Genomic DNA, 25,873 nt, shown 5'->3' on the forward strand with positions numbered 1-25,873 from the left:
AGCCCAGAGACCAAGCAGAAAACACACATTTTACAAAAATAAAGTTCAGCAGCTTTACTTACACTATAAATAAAACTTTGAGTTAAATCCACAGGGGTATCTTGTGTTAACTTGTCCCTTTTTAATAGTATGTCTGCATGTTATGACATGCAGTGATATGCCGCAGCTCTTTTACACCAAATGGATACGATATAAGAAAGGTTTGCACCAGGCTTGTGAAGACTTATTAAAAGCAGATGCATGATTTTTTTTTTTTTTTAAATGTCCAGCACTGTTTTATCTCAACATTTGACAAGTCTACATTTTTTGTTTTCCTTTTATATCTCTAATTTCTTAGATGACTCCAAACAGCATTGTGTTCAAGAGCTGCTCAGGGATGAATGTATTTGTCCTCGGATCATAGCAGGGTGGGGGACAATACACAGGGGGACAGGGGGAAGACACACGGACGGACAGATGGCAAATGCAGCTACATGTGGGGAAATAAAATACCGAGAGAAGAAACAAATTGACCTAGTTTGTTTTGGAAGTCTAGGACAGAGTAAGAAATAAAACTCAGGAGTTCAGAGTTTCTAGATAGTCACAGGTAAAACCATCTCCCACTTTCCCTAAACATTTTGTTTGTGTGTTTATTTTCATAATTATGCTCTTTACACCCGATAGTTGTCATCCTAAGAAATTCAGTGAGTCTAGTGATTCTTCACAAGACAGGCCTGCTCACACAGATACTTTGCTGGGGTTTCCCAGTCCAGTCACACTCTCTTTCTTCCAGCTCATTTTGCCTCTGTAATTCAAGCTCTTCTCATCTCCATAGGATGTGAGCAATTTGTTCCTGCACAAGTCATTTTCTATTTCCTGCTTGTCTATAGCAGAAGCCCTGGGGAATCCCTGTGGCATTCCCCTGAGAAAGCACATAACCATAAAGGCACAGTTTTATCAACTACCAGCTCCTCGTAAAGAACAGGCCATTGTGCATCTCAAATCCATTCTAACACAAGCATCAAAAATTCTAGGTGATTTTTTGTTTTGCTTTGTTAATAGACATTGTGCTTTAGATATATACAGCTCAACTAAAACCTCAGCTCTCAACCTCTATAAGTACGAAGAAGATGGAAGGAGTTCTACTATGTATTACTGTCATTAAAAAAAAAAAAAAAGTATGGATTTACTGGAAGGGTTAGGAAGGATTAGTCCTGCGCTCCCCTTCCCAGTTAGCTCCACCACCTCCAGTTTACCACCCTGGACACTAGTGCCTGCCAACAATATTGCACCACAGCCTCCCTCGGTGGCAGCAGCAGGACTGTCTGTGTGTTGTACTCCCCTCTAACCCCTGTTCACCTCTCATTTTTTCTACCCTACTGGGAAAAGCAGGGTAAGAGCTACTCATTGTGGGAGGGTTCTTGGCACCCCTTCCCTTCTCCCTTCCCCATTTACACTGGATCTGACATCAAGGAGTAAGTTTTCTGTGTCTGGTTCACATACGCTCATTTCTACCTACAACCTGATGGTCGAACCAGATATGTAGAACATACACAGCAGGAATTTTCAGTAATTTAGCTACTTGAGATAAATTCACAGGATCTCTGCTCTGTTCAGGAGACAGATCACAAGAACAGTGGCAAGATTATAAAACTGTCAAAATTCAAATCTCAGCCTGCAACCTGGCTAACTACATAAACAAAATTTCCAAGGGCTGAGACTTTCTGACCTGCAATTTCTCCAACAAGTATCCATGAAGAGCCTGTCTTATGGAAAGAAACCCTAAACTCTGCCTTACAACAAATGATCATTATTCTGCTGAATTCTTAAACCCTTCAGCATTTACGCGCAGCAGTCCTAATTTCATGGAAAACATTACAATGCTATCCTCAAAGCCTGAGCCATTAATCATGCATAAATCATGAGTAAGCCCTAGTATGCTACTCAGTCACCTAAATAACCTTTATTTTTGTAAAGCATATGATTTTTAGCAGAGATAATAAAACAGTACCTTAAATTAACTTTAGCTTTCCATTCTCTAAATTAAAGCTATTCTCTAAAAGCCATTATTATAAACCAAACACATTACCACCACTGTAACAGTAAACTTACAGATGATTACAGGCTCTGAACAGATGCAACTCAAAGTCCAGAGCTTTACGTATCAACTTACCTAAGCTGCTTTGCATAGCTGAGTTCAATCTCTGTTCTTTCTTTTACAAACTTGATGTACTTTTCCAGAACATCAATACCCCATTGCGTATGTTTTTCTAAGTTGTCAAACTGGTCCTGCAATGAATCAAAAAAAATAGTTTAGTCTCATTGAACTTAGAGATAACTAAAAATAATTTCCAAAGTGCATATCACCATGAAGAAAGTGTTATTAATATTTTCCATTACCACAGTTAGACATTTTTGTAGTGACATAGGTTTTTACATTGACAGAAATCTGTCTTTTAACATAAGACCAATTCAGTAGCATTCTTCATTCCTCATTTCTGAATCAGTTTTGTTTCAGAAATTCTGGCAATTCTAGTGAATACGACCCTCTAATATAAAGACGTACTTAGACAAAGGATAAGAAATAGATATTCTTGCCAGTATTTTATTTTACTCTGAAGAGTTAATAGAAGTTCCATGAATAAGGAGTGTCTACTCCTTATTAATAATTCTGATTTTTGTCTGAAAAACACAGATTTAGGCTCCAGCTTTGTCAGTGTTACGAATTTAAAACATTGTTTAGAACAGCTAACAATCTTTCCATAGAACAGAATTTACTTCCCCTATAGCCTGTTTTGTTCTAAAACAGAAGGCGTGCTAACAAATGATGCCATAAAAAAAAAAAAAAAAAAATCACATTAGCTAAGTTTTCTTGTCTCTCTCCATTTATATACAGATGCTACTTTGTTCTTCAAATATTGTTGCCCTCAAAAAACCAGTCACACATGTTTTCAATAAAATCTTTTTCAATCAAGAACATTCCACAAGTCAGTTTGGGATTTGAAAATGCTAAGAGAAATTAAGCAACTCTAAATCCAAATTAATTATCCAAGCCAGCTTATTACTATCTGAAGATTTAACCTAAAATTACCTTGTTTTTTTAAAGTTTAGTTACTTTAACAACACTCAAATTCCATAATCATCCATCCCACACAGCATTTCAGAAGTTAATGTTTCTACAAGACTTGAAAAATATTTTTTAAACTGTGATACACAGAATACTTATCCTGACAGAAACACAGTGTAATCAAGGTCTTTAATATCAGCCTGACTTATCTGGTATCAGGTTCCATTATGGTTTACACGGAAAATAGAGAGTAAGTTTGTACATCTGCAGTACAAAGGTTAGATTTACAACATTTTCCAAAAAATTGTACACAGCAATAGATTTGGGTCAGATGCTTAGCTGCCACAATTAAAGCTTCTCACAGAAGCAATGCTTCTTTCTACCTGCCAAAGATTTGGTCTTGTGACTTTCTGTTTGTAGGGCTATCATCGAATGCTATCAAAGCAATACAAACCCACTTCCTTAGATGCACAGAGTAGAAAAACAACAGAAAACTACTACAAAGCCTAGTTTATTAATATGTTGCTTTTAAGCAAATACCACTTTCTGCTTTGTAGCATATCTGGCTCTGACAGTAAATTAGGTCGGTATCAGTAAAGATTCTTGCAGCATTGAACAGAACAGTCACATACACAAAAGCTGCTACTCGCTAACAGAACTGCTTTAGCTGTATTTTGAAGGGAAGAAATAGGAACCATGTTACATGTGGAAAATTTGCAAAACTCTAGCAAGAAGCTAGTTAAGACAGCAGGTAATATGCACAGAATAGGACGCACAGGGTTTGTGTATCCGAATATTTGCTGTGGTTTAGCACAAGGTACTATTTTAAGCCAGTTCAGCCAAACCAGACTAGGCTTCAGTTGAAATTATGTCACTATTAGTCAATTCAAGAGGCACTGGGGGGAGAACAGCAAAAGGGCAATAGTATAAAGTTACAAGAACAGTAAAGAACTTCTAAGCCTTGTGCTCCAGGAACTAAGAAAAAGTGGCTAAGGGCAACTGGGGGGGAGAGGGGAAAAAAAAATTTAAAAAATATTCAAACTACACAGAATAAAAGCCTGACTTCCAGCAATATAAACCAATGTAACATCATTCACTCAAAAAGAGGATGTATGTATTCTGCAGAAAGGGAAGACGTGGACTAAGCCAGAACATATTTGCACATAGACAAATCCTTATTTCAGACAATTTCACAGCTGGGGAGAATACAGAGACAACGTGGGTAACATCACGGACCTCTCCTCCTCCCAGAGGGCTCAGATCAGGAAGGAACATGCTGTGCTGTCTGTAGTGTGATGCCAGCATAACAAGGTACCTTCTGCTCCGCTTCAAACATACAACCTCTTATCTCTCAGATTATGCTGGTGTCGAGAAAGTAGTGCAAACATGGCCCTTCTAAGGTTTCTGATAAAGAGGTCTTATAGCTATCCCACACCATACTCTTCCACAATTTACATTATTTAACATAAACACACGCATATAAAATAAATACCCCACGAGGCAGTCCATTACTCACAAGTTTACATGCATTCACACACACTCCCAACTTTGAGAAGGGAAATCTCAGGGAGGGAAATCCACTCCCTAATCCCTGTAAGCAAATTAAACCACCCTTATCAGATATACCATATTAGTAGCAAAAAACTAACTTAGCATCCTACTGTAACCCCATACGAAGAGGAAAGGTCATGGTTTCCCATAGGAAAGAATGCCTTTCAAAGAGATCCTGCCCTTCAGGATAATTCAGACTGGTGACTGCAAAGAAAGATAGAGCAGGTTCACCCTGGAAAAGCAATCTTGGTGGTGGCTTGTCGAAACCTTTTCCACCACCATCACCACCACCCTAACTCAATTCTCAGAGCATCATTTAGATTAGAGCATGAATAAAAACCTGAAAATGGCTCCAGATGGCTGCCTCAGTTTGGTCTGTTATCCCACAGGTGGATCTGCTGGACTGTTTCAGTGGCCTCACTATGTCAAGTTTGGCGAAAGAAAACTCCATGATGTACAGTGCAAAGGCAAATACATGGCAGCACAGCTGTCAGACAGACCGACTGTGTGAAGATGCTAACTTTCTATTTATAAAGTGAGCAGAGACACTCGTCCTGGGCTGAGCTGTAACCAGAAGAACCTCAACCAGGCAAATTACAAGCACTGACCTCCGCTATCAAGAAGCAAGGCAAGATGAAATTTAGCTTTCTGCAGACTTTGCTGAAGAAAAGAGTTTGTCCTTTTCCAGATATGGAACAGTTTTGGCCCAAGTGCCATTTCACTAAGCAGCCAACGCCCCACAACAGTGTGTTACACTGGGGTCATGTATTCCATTATCCATTCTCTTTTCTGTGTTCCTTAAGGATGAAAAAAGTCAGTAAAATTGGCAACACCATCACTTTCAAAGCATGAGATTCCAAAGGCAATGCAGTACAGCCAGAGGGACCCAACACAGATAGTCCTCTTTGTTTCATGGATCTGCTCAACAAGCTGAAGGTAGGCAAAGGCTCTGTGTTAAAGCTAATGAATCATAGGGATGACAGAGTACACAGAATGCTTTGATCGTAAAGCATAACCTTTAATTAATGGAATCCCAAAGTCCAGGGATACATGCAATCAATGAAAATCCAGAACTTCTATAAAGGAGATTTTTGAGAGTAGTTAACAACAACATCATGCCTTCAAACAATCAATATTGAAAAGTTGTTTTTTTTTTTTTAATTCATTTAGAATTTCCAAGGTTCATTACAAAAATGCATTATCACATGGAATCTGAAGGGTAAAAAAAAACTCTCAACTGTTCTGTAGCAAATCTGGCCTAGTTTTAGTATCCTTAACAATGAGATTTTCACCCTTCTCCATAATAGACTGCCTCCCACAAAAGATTTCCCAGAAGCAGACTGCTAGTAAAAGTAAGTTCTTCAAAAGATTCCCAAACTCCAGTACTATGTTTCACTTCAGTTTTCACTGAGCTCCAGAATCATTTTATAGCTTAAAAAAAAGCTCTTCATAGTAATTGATCCCATAAAAAAAAAATCTCTCATGAAGGGGGCAATGTCATCAGTAAATTAGCTAGTACTTTGGTTAACTTAAGCATTTGTAGCACTGGGCATAAGCAGCTTCTTGTACTCAAACAGTAAAACTCAATGAGGATTTTCAAACACGGAGATCAGGAAAGGTATTACTGTCCCCCTGAAGCCAGGAAGAAGCTGATGCACGGCTGGAGAAGTATCTACCTTACAAAAAGCAGCAGGAGTGCAGCTTGTGAAGATGTATCTGTCTCGGCTCTCAAGGAACTTGGCTCTGCAACCAGGAGCGGCCTAATGAGAACACCACGTGGTTTCAGCACAAAGCGCACCATCCCTACCAGCGATGGATACGGGTTTAGCAGGTGAAGTGTGCCACTACAGCTATGCAGGTTTGGACATCAGCTGGAAGATGGCTCATGATCTGCTGTTTCAGCTTTCAATTTCAATACACATATACTCCCCTGTTCATTTTTGCAGCCTCCTCACCTTTGCAGTTAAGGATAACATTAGAAAACAATAAATTCCACAAGGCTTTAACATTCTTCAAGACAAGCAAGAAAACAAGACAAGAAGCATGACAGTGTTCAGTGAGAATGCTCCCACCAGACCACAGTGAGGGGGGAAACAAAAGGTCACTTTGCACCTGTTTTCTCTGAAAAAGAAACACCAGAACATTTTCTAGAAGCATTCACTACTTTCTTCTTACTCAGAGACCGGCTTACATCTAAGAACACTCCCGAGCAAAATACTGCACTGACAGTAAGTCATGTACCACAGCAGGCTCCTACCACCGCCTTCACGTTACTGTCTATGTCCTTTGGCCTTCCAACCTGCCAAACCTCATGTTCTCCCATTTTCAAGTCCCTATACTTATAGTGATATCAACAGCTTATTAAAAAGAATAGACTTTTGATTGACAATCAAGATGTGCACATAATTAACCTACTCATACAGCTGTAACTTACTCCTCTTCATCAGATTCCACCAGCTTCCCAATGACAGCAACACATGCCAGAACAAACACTTCATGCCTTCCCCAAGTGATGGAGGAGTTTGAACATACAAGCTGACCCACCTGACTTCACGTGGGTGGGAAAGCAGAGCCTCTGCTGCAAGCTGCTTGGAACAAACAGCATCATCGTGTTTGTTCAGAGCCTAATACATTCTTGAGCATGCTCACAAAAATTAAAGCTCAAAAGAGGAAAGAACTTTAGTCATTAACTTGAATGGGAATTGGACATCCAAGGACCCAGAATGCTTTGAAAGTTTTATCCCTAAGGCAAAGTGTGTTTCTAACTTCATTTCTGTTTCCATTAATTCTCTCCCGGTATTTTTACTGCTGCCCAAATAACCTCACATTCACGCATTCTTTCTGAAACTCGGTTGTGTGCTTGTTACCCTGACAATGCTTAAAATGGAAATAGTGCTGCCTATTCGCTTTTCCTCATTTTAAGGGCTACTTCAAGCTGTCAAATCCCCTCACTTCTCAACCGTTCTCCTGAAGTCACATTCCCCAGCTATGCAAAGTATTTTGGGAAGAAATAAGTTAGCCATTAAAAAAACAAAAGCAAGAAAAGCTTTCTTCCTATTTCTAAGCCACATAACATGGAGTACAAGCAATTATTGAGCAATAAAGAAGTGTTATTCATGTGGTCTTTGAAGATCAGCTCAGTAAGATACTCCTTCCTCTTTCAAGAGTTCTTCCATCTATTGCAAAATAGTTCAACACAAGGCTCGTTCAGATCCAATGATGGATGGGGCTTTAAATTTACCACCAAAGGGCTTGAGCATTAACATCTACTGAAATAAAGGGGGTGTCCTCACTCTACTTGAGTTACAGTCTCAGTGTCTCTGCAGCCAGACAATACTCTCTCAGGTCGCTGTACTCCCCGTGTCTGCTAAGTGCTTTTCACAAACAGAAAGGCCGATGACATGGAGTCCAACTCCACCATACAGCTAGGCCAGAAGTCCTGGGATTTCTATTTGGTTTCAAATGTGAACAAAACATTAGATTCTGAGAGACTTTACCAATTAATTCTGCAATTTTAATCATTGTGTCAAACCTGCTCAGATTAGCTTTAGGTGGCAGCATTTACCATACCAGTAACCAGGCTGAACTGTCACTCTGTCACTCTTTCTGCTATTTTCACAGGTAGTGGTGCAGAAGTGCAAAATTAAGAAGAATGCTAATACAGAGACAAGTAGTGAAGAAAGAGTATGCTGAAAATTCAGATGCTAGTAACAGAAAAACAAAGCCTTTATATTTAGCATATTCCTCCTATAAAGTCTAATCCAGCAACGTAATATAAGACCCACGATTCTTAAATGTTAAAGAGTATTTGAAGACTTTCTACTGCCTCATTGTCCAGGGAGTTTGATTCCGCTTCCTCGCAAAAATACTAGTTTATCCACTGTCCTAAAACATAAGTAGGAATAGGGGAATTAAATGCTAATTTTCACCTCTGGTTCATACGTTCTCCTCCCACATCCCTCTTTTTTAACACTCTCACCCAGTTCCATGGGCAAAGAGGAATTAAAGATCAAGAATACATTACAGTGTTCAAATTCTAAATTACTTTTTTTAGATTCCATGGTTTAACAACTTCAAATTATAAAAATAATTAACAAGATGATGAGACCTTCATAGCCTTGGTTAAGTCCCATATGGCACTATAGTGCTAGCAGAATACAACAGAATTCAGATCACAGATCCTCGGAGACCTATAATAAAACTGTATGCAAATGTTAACAGTCTTCAGGCAAATTAATAATGAAAGAAAATGCATAAAGTACAGGCTACCACTGCAAGAGCCTTGTAGAAAACAGAGATGAGCAGAAAATACAAAAGCACTTCAGCATCTGTTGACTCAGCCACTACTGACAAGAGACAACTTCCCACATAATACTTGTCAGCTATAGTCAGTGAAATCCTCAGTTAATCACACCTAAACAAACATCTGTGTTTATACATGTTAAGTATGAAATGGAGTACAGGACACTAACCTTTTGCTTCACACAGCACAGACAAGGAGGACTAATGGCACCATGGAAGGCATACCGATGGGACAGGGAGACCATCTCTTTTTGGTCGACATTCAAATGATTCTGTGGCTTTACCAGTTGTTTTATGAATCTACCCTTCCATCACCCTTGTATATCCGGTTCTTGTTCACAAAGCTATTTATGATCATATGAACTTTTCATGCAGATCTCCTATTCATCCATGTGTTTAATTTCATTTTACCCTTTACGTATTAAATAAATTCTTCCTGACCTTTCACCTTAAACAGGCATATTTCCACTCAAGCTGAATAATAAACACCCCAGAAAAAAAATCCATCTTACTCTCTCACCTCCACCTTCCCTTCATCGCCATCCCTTAAACTCATTTTTCCATTAATCCCCAAAAGGGTTTTAACTATTCTTCTATCTCTTCTGATTCACCTCAGAACTTGATCTAGTTAGATGAAAATAGAAACAAAAATAAGATTCTTTTCTGCATCATTAGGCAACTGAGTGCATTTCAAACTTGGAGGGGGGATATCCCAGAAATCAAGAGTGGAAACAGACTATGTTTTATGTTGAAACATCTTTTATGTTGCTAGATAAACTCACCTCTAATTGTCCTAGTTGTTCCAATAAACATTTTGAATTAAGCAGTTTCTGGTCTGTATTTCAGCCCTGAAATGCTTACTCTCTTCAGCATTTTGCTGAAGCTGTAAAGCAAAGTAAGTTCTAGGTTTTATGCCAATTTTAATTTGGATTTAAAATAATGTTGCCCCAGTATAATAGGAAGGCCCTTTGCACAGCAAAGGGTAGCAACAGGGAGTAACCCTCTTAATTGCTCCCAAGACCAACCACACTCATCCCCACCCACAAAACCACCTTCCACAAACTCAAGAGTGACCCCTCCTGCTAATTAAGCAGAAGTGCTGTCTCACAGGCATGTTTCGGCCATACCCTAACCCTACCTTGATGGAAACCTGACTGAAGTCAAACAAGAAGCACTTCTGAAAAAAGCCACCTGAGCATATGACACAGAGGCCAGCACCTGGAGAGCAAAACAAGTATTACAGCCACGCTGAGGCATGGCCAGTTTTGGGAGTACAACCAGATCATCAGGGTTGGCATGGAACAAATGAACTTGCAACATCTAACAGAAAGAACCACCTACAGTAAAGCTGCATAGGTACGTCCCCCACTAATGAAAATGCTGAGCTTGTCTTCATACTAGTGTAGCTTATGACCTCGTTGTAGAGAAGATGATGCACAACAGCAGACTCTAAACCACAGTAGCAGGTTACAGAGAGCATGACAACAAACAGCAGTGCAAAGCCAACTAGCGAGCTTTGAAAGCAGGGAAGGGAGGGAGAGCGACTCCCTCAGCAGCAGCACAGAGCATCAGGTCGGCAACAAGACACCTCCGCCTGCCTGACAGGTCACCGGGAGCACAGCCCGAGCACTCACGTTGGTGACCCACTTTAACACCTATTATGGAAGCCTTGCAAAACCTGACACGTGGCTCACGGGAGATGCTTCCCTGTATGAGTACAACCAGTATCAACTGCCAAGATGTACACACGCACTCCCAATGTCTAGTTCTCTCTGCTGACAGCTTAAACCTTGAACTGAAACTACTCCTTCCTGCAGTGGCCAGAAGCCTATGAGTCATTGCTGCCGCCCGGCTGCTGGTGCAGGAGCGGTGGAGCTCCAGGAGGAGCAGGTGCTCCTGCAAGAAACCTCCTGGTCTTGGCTCCAGCAGCTGCTCTTACCACTACAGCAAACAGCCTTCCTCACTGGAACCCAAACCTACTGGAGCCCAAACTTATTCGACCCCCCCAAACCTTCCACCTCTGCCATCCTGGTGTCGAACCAAGCCTTCTCCCTCCCCCCTTAGCCTGCTGTATCCTACAAAGGATGTGGTAAAGCAGAACTTGTGGTCCCTCTATAGCAACGGGGCAAGTAACAGTGCTCACACAGCAGCCAGGAAGGAAGGTGAGAGAGAGGATGTGCCATACAAGAGAGGATGTGGTTGCTGGTACTGCAGCAGCTTAAAAAGATGCTGCGAGAGGTAAGACAACAGAAAGGAATGATTAATTCTGCAGAGTGAGAAGGCAGGAGGATACGAACAGCTCAACTGGAACAGGACGGAGCAGATGAGCAATAGGTCATTAAAAGAAACAGCAACCAAATCAAAGGATACTGGATAGTTAGGGAAAATAAGACAGTCCTTTTGCAGACAAAAGGCTAATGGGAAGCCTGGTTTTCTTGGAACAAGGGAGATTCTGATGTGCAATTATGTAGGTTACATGCCCTCAATAGCACATGTGGAAGAACATAAGTCCATCTAGTACAGAGCATTATATAGGTGCCATTTCATTTTTATCCAATTACCTGAAAAGGCCATACAGAAGCATTAGACACTTGACACAAGTCATCTGCTGTCATCAGTGGGAGACGCTTCTAAGAAAGTTGTATAACATCTCTTGAAAGAGGAAACGTGCACCTTAGAGGTGTCAGAATTTCATGCTCTTGAAAATGAGTATTATAGTTTTTCTTCAAATAAGGAAAAGGTAAGGCTCAAAAAACATTGTTTGCAATGTCCAAGGATACCGTTCATAGATGGCCATGCTGCAGCAGCAATTCATTTCCTTCAAATAAGTTTATACATTTTGAGGTTTGAGGCACTGCACGACTTTGCCACAATGAGAACCATCTGTCATAAGCAGACCATTCAGAAATGAACACTTCTTTTCAAGCATACAATTCTGCTTATAAAATACATGCAAGAAACCCCAGAACAGGACACAGTTTTGTTTCAAAATACATTATAATGTGCAAATTACAACCCAGGATATAAGAAAGCTCTTAAAGAGCAAGATAATAAGAGAGAAACCTCAACTAATGCCAGATGTAAGGTCAGAAATACCAACTATTTTTATTAAAGGACTGAGTGCATTTCGACCTTTTTCTCTACATGTTCAGTTATTTAAACTGAAGACAAACATGCACATGCTGCTTTCTCCTTTTGGTGATAGTAGCACAATTCAACCAATTTAAGTGAACTTATTCCTACCAGGTGTGGGGATAAGCAGCAGAATCTAGACCTTAAAATCCAGACTCATTAGCTAAGCAAAAGCTAAACAAAGGCTCATAACTACTAAAATCTACTGGGGCCCAGAGAGATGATGCATCTCTACCATTAACATTAATGATACCCATGAAACTCATTTAAAAAACAAAGAAACAAAACAAAGCCATGCTAACCTCTTCCTTCTGCTCATCCTGGGGGAATAGAATGGGACAAGGATTTGGTTTTTGCTGACAGTATCCAGAGCTGCAGACTGAAAGCTGCAATGACCCACAGGGATTCACTGTTCTGTGTGTTATAAACAAGAGCTTTGAAAATGAGCAGATTCTGGTATGTATCGCTCTGCTGCTGGGACAGTATAAATCATGAGCCACAGCAGAACCCCACATCCGAGCTGCCTCCCTCAGGAGTTGCAGCATGGTAACAATGCTAAATATATGTTGTTGTTGTTCCAGTAAGGTTTTTCAGTTGACAATGTTGCAACTTTTCAGTGTTCCCCACCACCATCCCACTTCCCTGATTTAATACACACCCATTCTTTTATTCTGAAATAATTTGAACAAATGCAATTTTAGATCTAATTCCCAGTAAATCTTTTGGTGCCTGGCTACGTCTTTGGATTAACTGTTGACTGATTTTCATCCTCCTTTTTTTCCATTCTGCGAAGCTCTCCCTTAATAATACCAGCTGTTAAAACAAAGATCAACAAGATCTCTTGCCCACACAGTTTCCCCTTTGGGCAGCTGTGTACTAATTATTAAAAACGAACCATACAGTGTTCCTGCTTATTGCATGGATAACTACAACAGAAAAACAAACAAGCCTGCTGATCCATTTAAAAGACACAGACAAAAAAGGCAATTCTGCCCTCTTATCCAAAACCATGCTGAATTACCATAGTACAATCTTATCCACAAGAACAATACTTCAAACTGTAGTAGTCTGTGGGAATGTATTTTGGGGAAACTCGCTTTTTGCCCAACTTCTTTGTAAACTAATGCCATAGTGGATTCGTCATGTAGAATATCCAAGCTGTTCTATGCATCCTCGTGTGCACAATTTTGTCATTAATAACAAACCTTTTCAAACATGACACTGCTCTAAGCACGCAGCTGGAGTTTAGGGACTCCTGAATTTCAATCCCATTCTCTTGAATTCTTTGGAGGAGTAATACTTGAGTGAGGGAGGTTTTTTTGTTTGGTTGGGGGGGGGATTTAATTTCGTTATATTTATATATATGTCCACTTAAGAAAAAAAAAAATCAGTGACATTGTTAAACTTTGCAAAATAAGAGATCTTGATCTCCCTCTAACTAAATGTACCCCTTATGGGTTACATTTAAAAAAAAAGTAAAGGCCTCGCCAGGTATGCCTGGTATTCTCAATATTAAAACTTCTGATCTTCTAATCTCTATTAAACTAATCACCTGTCAGGTGTAGAATTGAGCATGTGTGCAAATCTCTTTTCTACACAGATGCTAATGCAAAGATGTATTTAAGTAATAAACAGAAGAGAACAGCCTTTACTCCTCTGACTCATTTTCACCTCCTCCTCTGGCTGTGAAGCTCTCTGAGAATTGACTACCCAACTCCACTGCAGGCATGGTGTCCTTATGGGATGTTTATGCAGATGCTTTGAAAAGAAAGATGTTGTAAAAGTCACTAATTCTGCTTAGCTGGAGGCTGCCTCCTAGTGTCATTGGAGCAATGGCAATACCTAGGGTCAAAAAATAAGCCCCCACTCCCGAAGCATGTCCAAAGCCCTTCCCTAAAGTTCAAATGAAAAGTGTAAACAGACTGTTCCCTCCTCTCTTTTCCAAATTAAATGGAACTAACAGCTGAAAAAGACTAAAGCACTCCTTTACAAATGTGGTTCAAAAAGCATTTAATATTTTAAATACCATGACATTACAAATATACAAATACAGTCCTAGATTTTTTCAAGGGCCACTTCACACTCGGGACCAAATAAGATTACTGCTACGCCTTCTATCTGCCATTGCATTCCATTTTCAACCCAGAAATTAGATTTGGTGTTTCTGCTCTGACCAAGAAATAGTTAGGTTTCCAAAACAGGAGACTTCTCAAGAGAGATATATATGATTCAGGAAATCTAGTGCAATAGAATGACACTGTCATTCTGAGTACGTAGCATTTTAAATGTCTGCAAGCCCAGGTATAAATTCAACTTAAATTTTAAACATGAAGTTGATCACTTCAAAATTTGTTAACAAACTCTTCAAAGTGCATTTCATAATTCAGTATTATCCACTCCACTCTGTCAAGTGGAGTCAAGCAACACTGGCAAAAAAATAGATTAATTCTGGAACTAGGCCAGAAAGAAAATAAGCAAAGAGCTGAAGACAAGCTGAAGAGACACTATTCCTTAAATCCATCTATTGGGGTTTGTCACACAGCTTTTTTTTTTATTACGATAAGACCCAACTCTTCCTACAGCTATGAAAATGGCAACCAAGAAATGCAGCTAACAACCTGTCAAATATTTTCCTATTACCTATTAACGTTCTCATCTCAGCTACGCTTCAGAAAAGGGACTAACCCCTGCTGCATTTGCACACACACTGCAGTACTTTGTAAAGTCAGGCCATTTGTCTTGGTTTTGACAACAACATTGTTTCAGACTGATCCCACTTACATGAAATACTCAAACTTTAAGCCGAATCTTGTCATGCCCCTCTCTGCAAAAGACGAGGTCACCTGTATGGCCACAGAATTAATCTACGATTAACAAACTGAAATACTAACGTGGCAACTGTACCACTGACGCATCTTGCTAGGGATCAGAAACATCCACCTGTGCATCAAAGCATATATTGCTATCAATAAACAAGCATTCTCTGATAACTTAAGATTCTTTTCCTTAAGAGAGAGCATATACTCATATTCTCACATGCTCAGTTCTATTCCATTTCTATAAAGTTTACCCTCAGGTAACAACTTCCATTAATTATAGTGTGAACTCATGTTAAATCAGAGTTTAAATCTGAGGAAAAGTAATCGCATTTCCCTTAACCAAATAATCACTATATAAAGCCCCTCTGAAACTCCACTGGGTCTCTCCCCTCCTCCCAACAGAAGCCTCTCTCAGTAATAAGATCACGGCAAAAATAAATGAATGCAAAGTGGGTGGAATAAAGAAGGGGAAATATTGTGCAAAATGCTGACCCACCAAAAGCACACAAAGCATTTGTTCAGTAGTGACAACGAATAATTTAATCTGAGGCAAATTACCAAACAAACATCAATTAAATTACATGCTAGAATACAAGAGAAAGTTCTCCCACACACATTTCAGGTTTGCAGAGTCAATACAGAGGCACGCACACAGCCAAGCACAATGCTCTGTGGATTGTGATGGAGTCATCCCAGCTACTCACTCAAGGATACTTGAGACTCTCCACAGGACATGAGACAACTACAAGCATCTAAAGGGAAAGAGGTAAATTTAACTCCATCACACTAACCAAAAATGCATACAAGAACAGAGAGAGCATGTCTCACGGAGCTTTGTAAAATGGGAAGAAATCAGTGTTTCCTACCCTCTAAACATGACATTCATGAAGCATACAGAACTACAGTTTTATAACACAATTATCTCTACCATCCATAAATTTTAAGTGCCCAACCACCTGATCAGAGAGCATTTGAAGCAAGTTGTAGAAGCAGCAAAGATCCTCCAGCTCTAACAACAGCCCTGTTGTATAGGCATCACTTACACACCTAACAGATCTGAAATAGGGACCAGTTCACAGAGAAATCAGAGACAAGTGGGGAACCACAGCACAGCGAGCGAGACACAGTGGTTTGCTGACTGTCCCACAAAGATGCTGTAGTAATACCATGCTCTGAGCCCCAATGGACAAAGCTCAAGTTCAGTATGCTAACCATATGTGCTAACCAAGATAACCTAAAATTACAGTTTGTAGAAAGTAGGGCATCTTCTTACTGACTGTACAAACCTTCTACCCTGGCTCCCTACAAAGCCTCTGGCCTCTCAAAGTAAAATAGTCAGAACATTTTATGGAAATAAATCAACAATTACACTCTCTTTTGACTAATATGACTTGGAAACCTAAGCATCACGAATAAATAATGTTTCACCATCCTGAACAAGAAAAGCAACATCCTTTGATCCTTTAAGTAAAGACTGCTTCCCTCAGCAAGGATATTCTGCTCATAAGCTGGATAGGCAAGTCTAGCTAAGCAAAAAGGGTAATTCAGTTTTCTTGCGACAACAGTCTCATGTCATTGGGTTCCAAAAAAACCATGCGAGTGTTTTATAACTCATGCTGTAACAATGATGATGGTACCATGATATAGATTTCAAGCCTTCACAATGCTTGAATAAGCACACATCTTCACAACCCTAATGTGAATTACAGCAGTAAACAGTCATCTTCTATTAATCTAGTTTTTAGACACAGTCATGAAGAAAAGTACTACCCAATTTATAACAGTGCTTATTGGAGCTACGATTAAAAGCCACACGTATGTCACACCAGTCTGGCTACTTGCTTCCGCCCATCCCACCTTCCAGTACTACATATTTGCCTAAATCCAGTATCAGTGAAACAAGGGACAGCACTAAATGTTTGGGTTTTTTTTTTTTTTAATTCCATTCTTAAACACGCAGCTGCAACAGCTTTATATTCAATTCCCAGTTCAGAACAGTGAGTCGGTACTGGTTCATAAACCTCAGATGGAAGTTCTGCTGCAGCAGGCACTAACATTATGCTTTACCCATCTAGATAGCTTTCACTAAAATGTTTGGGTTCAATCTCTGAATAAAAGCATCCATTTTAAGACCTGAAAATAGACTTCTAAAGTTTGAAACTTTTTGTAGTTTTAAAAATCCATTCATATCCCTCTTCTCCAAGAACTGCCAGACAGAATACTCTTTCTGGGGGAGGCAGGTGTTGGTTTACTACACAAAGACAAAAAGAAGAAAAATGGTTTAGTGTCATATCAGTTCTACTCTGGCATTTAAATATCAACTCACAATCTTAAGATGGAATGGAAAATACACATGAAAAAATCAGGTTGACTGCATCCAGCCTCATTAAAACCACATTATGTTAATTTACCTAACTGTAAAGGCAACTATTTTTTCAACATAAATCCTAGACTGTCCACTGAGATTAAACACATTTCAAAACATGCGATACATGTATCCATTGGTATCTAGATAAAAGCACTAATAGCAGCCTCATATAATAATGAGCTCTACAGTGAAACCTACAGCACAATGAAACTCCAAGACAACTAATACTACCGGGAAAAGATTCTTACTAACTTTGCTAAGCCGAGGACACGCAACATTTTTCAAATACAGATCTCGAAATTCCTTATAAAGCTGGTAAGGCTACGGCAAGCAGACAAGAATTTAAAACTCTCTTTTAAGGAGTTTAGAGCCAACAAAGCTCCTGGTATTTTAGTGACATTGCAGGCTCTTGTAACACTGCAGGCATTTAGAAGTGCTAGCAAATTAATATGCTGCACCAACTCATTTGGTGAACAATCTCATTCAGATCTTAAGCTGCTTGTCCTGTGTTCTGAATGTGTTAGCAGGCTGAAAAAATCTGAGGCGCCAAAGATATTTTCTGAAAGGGTGCTACAGTTTTTTACAAGCGTAAAGCTGCTTGCTGTACTTTGGACTGATTACTGGGACAGCGATAAAAAGCATTCCGTCTTAAAGACAAACAAAACCAAGACCACCACACCACATAAATTGTGACGTTATTAGTTAAAGGACTAAAACAACAGTTCAACATTATTAAAATCTTCATAATAGAAGTAATGGAGAGCTTCTGGTTAAGTTTAGAGTCAGTATTATAGCACAGCATGTTTTACAGGAGTATTTCTTAATTAATTGCTTTACTAAGACTATGTCATAGAAGTGTACTGCACACAGAGCATATGCAGTGAAATTTTGTGAATAAAGCTACACAGCTACACAATCCTGATTTCCACTCTTCTCACATTCTTGGAAGATCAAGTAGAAGGCTACCACAACAAACAAACAAAAAAGTAAACAGAGGGAATGCTTACATTATAATGTGCTACTTGTGATTTCCTATCACAGCAATAACAAACCACGAAGTATCAAAAGAAGATGGCAAGCACGGTGCTGCTCTTTTCTACCACTATTGTGGGAGGAAGTCTAACAGATGTTGGCTTGGTTTCCAGAAAATAATGGATTCCCCAACTCTACAGGTCTATTTGGAATAAACAGTGCCCACAAATTATGTGCAAATCTGTTACAAATTCACTTCTCCATAAGCCTGCCATTCAAAACAAGCAGCTGATAACATAGCAATAACAAGAATATGGTCAGTTCACGTGTAAAAATACTGTTCAAGAGTACACTAGCATCTCGTAAGACAGCCATAAATTTAGGTCAGCTTGTAGCTGTGCTGTTCAGCAGCAGAACAGGAAACAATGTGATGTGCAGAATAAGATGTCGGTCACTCAGGCTCACTCTTTCCTGAAGCAAGAGAAAAATTACAGCCCACTTTCAGTATTACTTCTGCACACTTGCAACTGGAAGATCCTGCATGCTGCAAGGCAGTGACCAGCTCATCCCATTCGGCAAACAGAAACCCTCTTTCTGGTAACATCCAAATATGTATTCACAGTGCAACGGCCTACAAAGAGAGATGAAGCTGTTTCCTACAACCCATTATTTTTGAGCAGGGCTGTGTAGGGCATCTCACAATTACATCTTTAAAGAGTAAGTCATTAACTCCTTAAATGAAAAGAAATCAGACACACACACACATTGCATCTTCTCTTTATCAGGGATGTGTGAATATCACTCCTGCACGTCTTCAGAAGTCTAGACCAGAAGGGTTTTAAGCAGATGCCATTAAATATTGATGTTGTTGTATTTCATTTTTTGTATGACTGTTTATTTGAAGGGAATTAATTAGTACATTGGAAAAATAATTCTTTGAAATGCAGCTGTCAGACATACAGACTTTTTATAGCATCCAGTGAACACTGCAATTCTAGTACAGAGAATCTATTCTGGGTATCAGTATCCTATATTGATTTTCAGTGTAAGAAGATACAATAAAATAGATACCCTCTATTTTACTTTTTAACTTTGTTTCAGAGTACAGTAACTATTCAGCAGTTTACAATTTCACAACACATAAGAACTTTCATAACAAATGTGGGTGCAAGAGAAGTTACTATCTTTCTCCCCAGACCGGAAGAATCATGAGATGGGAGAGGTTTGAGACCTGTGTACAATTTCCACGTCCTTGAGTGACATGCGCTCCATCCTTCCAATCTTACCTGTGTTTAATTCGTATTACACAATTTGCAATACAGGGCCCATCAATGCCTTGATTGCACAATGCCTACCTAGCACAATAGTGATGGGATCTCCAGCAACAACTGCTATGACAACTCCTCCCAGGTTCATAAAATAAATTAAAAAAAAAAAAAAAAAAAAAAAAGTAAGTGGGACTTCTGGAACAGCACAACACTTTAAGCAATGCTCTTATTAAAACAGCAGACGCTTAAGTGCTACAAGGGTTGACATCCTGTAAATTACAGTGAGAGGCACTCCTCAAAAGTCTTGCTAGATGCACTTCCAACTCATTTGTTACTGGAATAAGGGGTATTAGAGCATTTAGTTTTAAAGCAGAAGACAGTAAAGGCAAAGTTCTCATTTTTTGTGTAAGAGATGTTGACTTTGGATTTTACAGTTCAGAGCAGATGTAACCTGGGAAAACTCCCCACCTCAAAACACTATTTTTTTTTAAAAAAAGTCTTCACATTATATTAAGATACCAAGTTACTATCAGAAAGCCTCCTTTAGTGCTCTAGAGCCTTATAATCAGAGTAAATTATTTGCTGCTTCTGTTACACTTAGTATATTCAATTGATCTATAAGACATCTTCCTTCATTAAACAGGACACTTCTTGAGTTGGCACTCAAGCCTGCAAGAGGTTATCACACTGCACTTCAGTTGACATTTTTGGAAACATACATTGCATATTCTAAAGTACATGGTGAGATGAGTTAATCTTATGAGTAATGCAAGAGAGACGCAAGAGAACAGCATCTTTTAGAATACATTATCTACTCATGGAAAGTAAGACACATGGAGGGACAGCAGAAGATAATGGGATATTAACAAAACAACTGGTCCTGCTGCAGAACATCAGAAAAGAGAAAATTTACTTTACCAGAGCTCAGGACTAAAATGTAAGGCATCTGCATGTACTGGAGAAAAAATTTCTTAGCTAGTAGACACACAAATGCTTTAGAAAAACATGTGCCTGAAATGAGACCAAAGGTTCTGAACATTGCACTGCCTTGCACAGACATTAATGCAAACAGAGTGACAGATGTTCAGAGAGCAGAGTCAGCATTACTAAATTAAGTACAATGATCTAAATTTCTTATTAACCTCAAAAAAAAGCCAAAGATCCATAATGCAGACAGACACAATGGGTGCATAAACAAAAAAGCCAGGGCTTCAGCTTTTATGTGCGCTGAAATAATTGAAATTATTTGTAAGGTTACAGGCTGAAGAATAAGGTTCAGTCTTTTATAAAATGTGATTTAGCTGAACAATGGTACAAAATACAAGCAATTTCTAAAATAATAGATACATTAATAAAGACAAATAGTCTAAGCAATGTTTTCCACGAGTGCAAGTACTTGACAAAGCTTATCATAAGGGCTTCATATTAGAAGTGATAATGGTGGCAAGGTGAAAATAAATCTCATTAATTTATCCTCTCTCTAAAATTAAAAGGCTGTAATTTAAGCAAAAATAATAAACTTCACTACAAATAAAATCCCAAAAGTTAAATAAACTTTTCATATCTTTGCTTTCTTGTCACCTTTATAATTCCTATTCCATTGTACTTTTCTGTCTAGGCTGAAGAAAATCACATGGTTTACAAACTTTAAATCAAATATTTCCAAATACAGATGTTTAAGTTAATATATATTGCCTCACTTATGCAACAGTAATTAGCATTTTATCTTGGGACAGGAAGATCAAAAAAAATACTCCTTGTTCTCTTTTTTTATGTGAATATGAAATATAGGATGAGTATCATCTTCCAAATCTGAATTTAAATACAATTTTTAGGTAAACTGAACTGCCTTAGAAAAAAAAGACTAGAAAAACCCAAAATAAATCTTCCAAATGCTCATGCTCAGAAATGCTTACCCAGAAAGCAATTTCAAGAAATAAGAGCTTCTATCTTATCCAAAATGAATGACCCACTATTGTAAGCATCTAGCAGTATCACCACAAGCCAGAGCAGTCACACAGATCAAACTGCTCTGCAGGACTGACAAACAAGAGCTCGGATCTTCGTGAACTTTGCGAAAGGAAAAGCCCACAGCTGAAGGGTGAGTGCTGCAGCAATTCCATGCAACCACTGGCACAACGTGACCAAGGATCCCCAAAGCTTACAGTGGGCCTAGAGACTCTAATCTCGATAAACAGCTGCTCCTTCAGACAGAACATCTACCAGTCCCTTGGCAATCTGTATCAACTCCTGCTATTAAAAATAACAATGTGCCAGCCTTCCTCCTCTTCCCCTTTCACTCTTCTTCCTATCTATGCTTTGCTTACTTCAGCTTTCATCCATTACATTGCTGCAGCTTTGTCTGTTGGATTAAAGAGCATCAAACACAGAAGAAATGCCTTTGTTTGAAGAAGAACAAACAGGAACCTCCTGTCCAACCTTTGACTTGGATGGATCTGAGCTACTGATCTTCATGCAGCAACTGGAGCTTCTGGGCACAGTTCCCTGAACGTCCCATGACTCCCCAACTATTTTATAACACAGGGATAGACCATTTGCTTGACAAGCAGTTGAATCATCTAAAAAATATGAAAGAGGATATTGACTTGAATCTACTAGATGCTTCATCTGCCAAGCAGGAAAAGCAAGCTTGGCCTCTGAACCAGTCTGATACAGAGACGGGGGAAAGAGGAAAACAAATGCATGCTTACCTATGTACACAGAGGGTAAGGAAAAGAAAGGGTATTTCTCATACTTTGACAAAAACATTCCCTCCCACAGCAAGGACAACAAGGTCATTTGGTGCTCTTCAGTTGTCATAATGACAATAGCTTCCACTTAAAATAGTCTTCGGAAGCTACAACTCTGGTCCAAAGCTTGACTGAAACTACTGTTGCCCTCAGCCAAAAAAGTGAAAATAAAGATCTTATTTTTCATAAACTCTGAAGTTTAAACCCATCTCCCCATATAATGGGGTTTTGGCTGCTAACACAAACTGGTGGGCCATGAACCAGTAGGACAAAGGAAGTTTATGTTATGGTAAAATACTTTGGCAGAGCATCTCTGAAGTCAGAGGTCTTTAAGATGAGAGCATCTGCCAACTTCTACCAGACACATTCAGTATGTCTTCACAGACATCATTAACGAAGAGTCACCCTAAAACATTCCAGCTTTTATGAAGTCCTCAGACCTTCTGGATATATTTGTTCTCTTATGGGAAGGATCCCAATATTCTCAAAAAGGAAAATTACTGCTTACCGGACTTGGTGTGCAGACTGAGATGGAACAAGACAAAGTGGCTAAGAACTAAGAGCAAGACTGAAGAAACTTCATGTGATCTACACCACCTTTTTTTTTTTTTTTTTTTCTTGAGTACTCCAGTGTATGAATGACATTCATAATCACCAATAAGCATAGCCAACAAGGTAACTGACACATTATATTAATTCTTGCTTATGAGCACTTAATATACAGGCTAAAGCTCTGTCATAATATTTCATTCCTCATCCAAATTAATGAAAGGATTTCCAGAAAAGCTGAATACAACCATGACATTTTTATCCTCAAGAAATTAATGTGTAATTGTAGACTCTGTAAATGCACACAAGTAAACACAATCTTAAAATTCTGCAAAATCAAGACATAATACAATATGCATAGGAACTGACATTTCCTCAGTAGTTGTTAAAAAACGGTGTATTTCCTGGCTTTAAGATGCTTAATTCTACTAATTTAGTATTTGTGACAATATCTATTTTTAGAACAGCTATGGAACACATACACAAGGGAGAGAAAAAAAGTTATAAATGCAATTCCTTGAATAGAGCTATATAGTTCATGCATTCATTCTTTTCTTCCCTAAGAGAATCTGAGCATTAAGCACTGCACCACACAAAGAAAATGTATTACAGTCCCGTTTTTTAAGGGTGATCTGTGCCCACGGCTTTTTTCTTTCAGTTTTGGGTTCATCTTCTGATTATTTTCAAAATTCTCCTTATCCAAGAAAGCCTCTTGAAGTGCATTAGGGCTTACACATTAGTCCCAGACTGTTTAATTTAGCCCTAATACCTTGAGGAAGCTTCAGGATGGATTGTTGCTATTCTGATTAAGGAATCAGTCTCACCCCCTGCTGAGGAGGTTAGATGAAAGCTTTGCCCCCAAAGGGAAATCAATATTGGTCCACTGGCCAGCAACTTCTAAGCACTGCATGCACTGATGTATCATAAGGAAAGAAAAAAGCACAAGGTTCTGAATTTCCACTATTTTGACACTTGTTTACTTGTTCAACTCTTCAAAAAGTATGGATTCTAGCTTTTTACTACTCTGTCAATATTCCAGATTTTTTTGTTCCCAGGGATTAACCCACAAGCAAACCACAAAAGATAACTATACCAAGCCAACAACAGATTCAACATTCCAGTCAATACAAATTGCTGTAATCATATGCATGAAAACCATATACATCATATAAAAGAAAAGATCTTCTGACCTTTGTGGGAATGGCATGCACTACTTCATCATGCTGTTCCTAACCATCAAGTACTTCAACTCAATTGCTAAAAACCAAGTGAAATATTTATATTTATATTTGTATTGTTTAGCTCAGCTAAGGTTTTTGTTTGCTGGAACAATTCAACACATTCCTACAAACATTAAATGTTGGCACTATGATACACAAGCTTTCTGTTCAAGACTAAGTATTTTCAAAGAGCATCAACAACCATGCGGATCCAGTCTCCAAAGATGCCCAAGTTAGGTGCATATGTTTCACAACAGCACTCTTCTTGCAAAAATTGTTGTCTTCAATGATTACAGCTTTCCTATTTCAAGATAGTTTCACATCAGTTACACTGAACCTCTGGAAAAGGAGCTCTCAACAATTTTATACATAATACAAGTATAAGGATGACACAGACAAGAATTAGAGCAAAAGCCACAATGCAAAAATAAAAAACAGCCCACAATTATCCAGAAGTGGAGGTGTAGAGGTGCCCACAGTTCATATTGTGCTTTACCAGGAATGGATGCATGCTTCCACCCTTCCAGGGTTGTTTCCTGGGCTACTTCATTGCACCTCAGAAGACTGCATGCAGCCACACAGTCAGAGAAACATTATTTTGTCTTTTTAAATAGAATTGCAACCTAGCTATCCCCCCCCATTCCAAAAATAAGGCTGTAAATCCCCAGGGCACTGATTTAAATAGGAACCGAGTCACACATGTCATGTGATATGCATTCTCATTACCTAAAGGATAGGCTGGTGCATTTGCCTAGCTTACACTTTTGGTTTTCAGGTAAAGCATGCAACAATAATATTTAAACACTGAATGCCTTGATCACCATGGGTAGGCTGCCTGTCCCTCAGGAGGATGTAGCCTTTCCGATGACAGCATCTTTGAGCAAAGTAGCAAAGAAGCTACTAACCAATACATACACTACTGAAATGTTTGCCCAGGAGGTGTTTTTGCACACTGAAAACTGAAGTAAAGCTGTGCTACGCAGTTTTTCAGCTTTCACATGTTAAGTTACGAACATATGCCAAAAAGCATCCTCTGCAAAACACAGATGTTTCACAACTCCAAAGAGTTGTAAGGAAATAAAGGCTCTTGACCAGCACATACAACCCTTTCCTCTCCCCGTTTATTTTTAGGCTTTTCCAGTGACAACACATGAGTAAAAGCATCTCAGAGTGTTATACTTGGGAGAGGCAGGCAGGATAGGTGAAAAAAATATTTATGTAGCACTCTGTCAGAGCTCTCATGGTTCATCCACTGCCAGTTTTTCCTTTTACTACAGCAAAACGCTAGTTACACATTCTTAATGAATGCCACTCCTATAAGACCCACATTTGATAGATCAACAGCCCTCAAGGGGACAAGAAATATTTCCCTTCCCCATTTAACTTTTGTTTGAGAAAACACACTTCCATTCACTCACTGCTGCATGCCAGTCATATTTTTCCTTCTGTAAATACAAGATAAATGTGTTAAAGCTTTTATCTCTGCGTAAAAAAAAAGCATAATGCAGAGTGATAAATATTATCTAAATGCATTTTAAACCTATTTGCTAAACAATTCCTCAAATCTTTCTGCACAGAACGAGTGGATGAAAAACAGCAGTGCACACACTTCTGGATAAAGCTCTCATTCGGGGATGTGGTCAAATATTCTTCCACAGTGAGTAAAGATGCAAAATGCAACCACAGAAATCAATGTCCATACATTCAAACCAGTAAGTCAACTCTGCTTAAATATTACATGGTAAAAGCCACATAAAAATAGCAATGCTACAAAGCCAAATATGCAAAAGATGACTGCTAGGTCCCTTCACTACTTTTCTGTTGTATTTCTTACCTAATCTTCATCCTTTGCTCCATGCTTCTTCCTTCCCCTTGTGCACCCACTACACTTTCTCC

The 25,873-nt window shown here is 38.9% G+C and overlaps 1 protein-coding gene across 25 annotated transcripts in view; it reads right to left on the bottom strand.

Annotated features, from left to right (window-relative positions):
- Positions 1-25,873, bottom strand: part of FNBP1 (formin binding protein 1) — a 104,389-nt gene that overhangs the window by 69,358 nt on the left and 9,158 nt on the right. For 24 of the 25 annotated variants that reach the window (XM_029999782.2, XM_029999783.2, XM_029999790.2 and 21 more), the window contains exon 2: positions 2,153-2,268. In XM_029999782.2, the coding sequence (XP_029855642.1) occupies positions 2,153-2,268 (116 nt within the window). Of the gene's footprint in view, positions 1-2,152; positions 2,269-4,937; positions 5,049-25,873 lie in introns of those variants that run through there. The other variant, XM_041119637.1, reaches the window with a different exon arrangement.

This window comes from Aquila chrysaetos, chromosome 24 (assembly GCF_900496995.4).
Source record: "Aquila chrysaetos chrysaetos chromosome 24, bAquChr1.4, whole genome shotgun sequence".
Lineage (NCBI taxonomy): Eukaryota > Metazoa > Chordata > Aves > Accipitriformes > Accipitridae > Aquila > Aquila chrysaetos.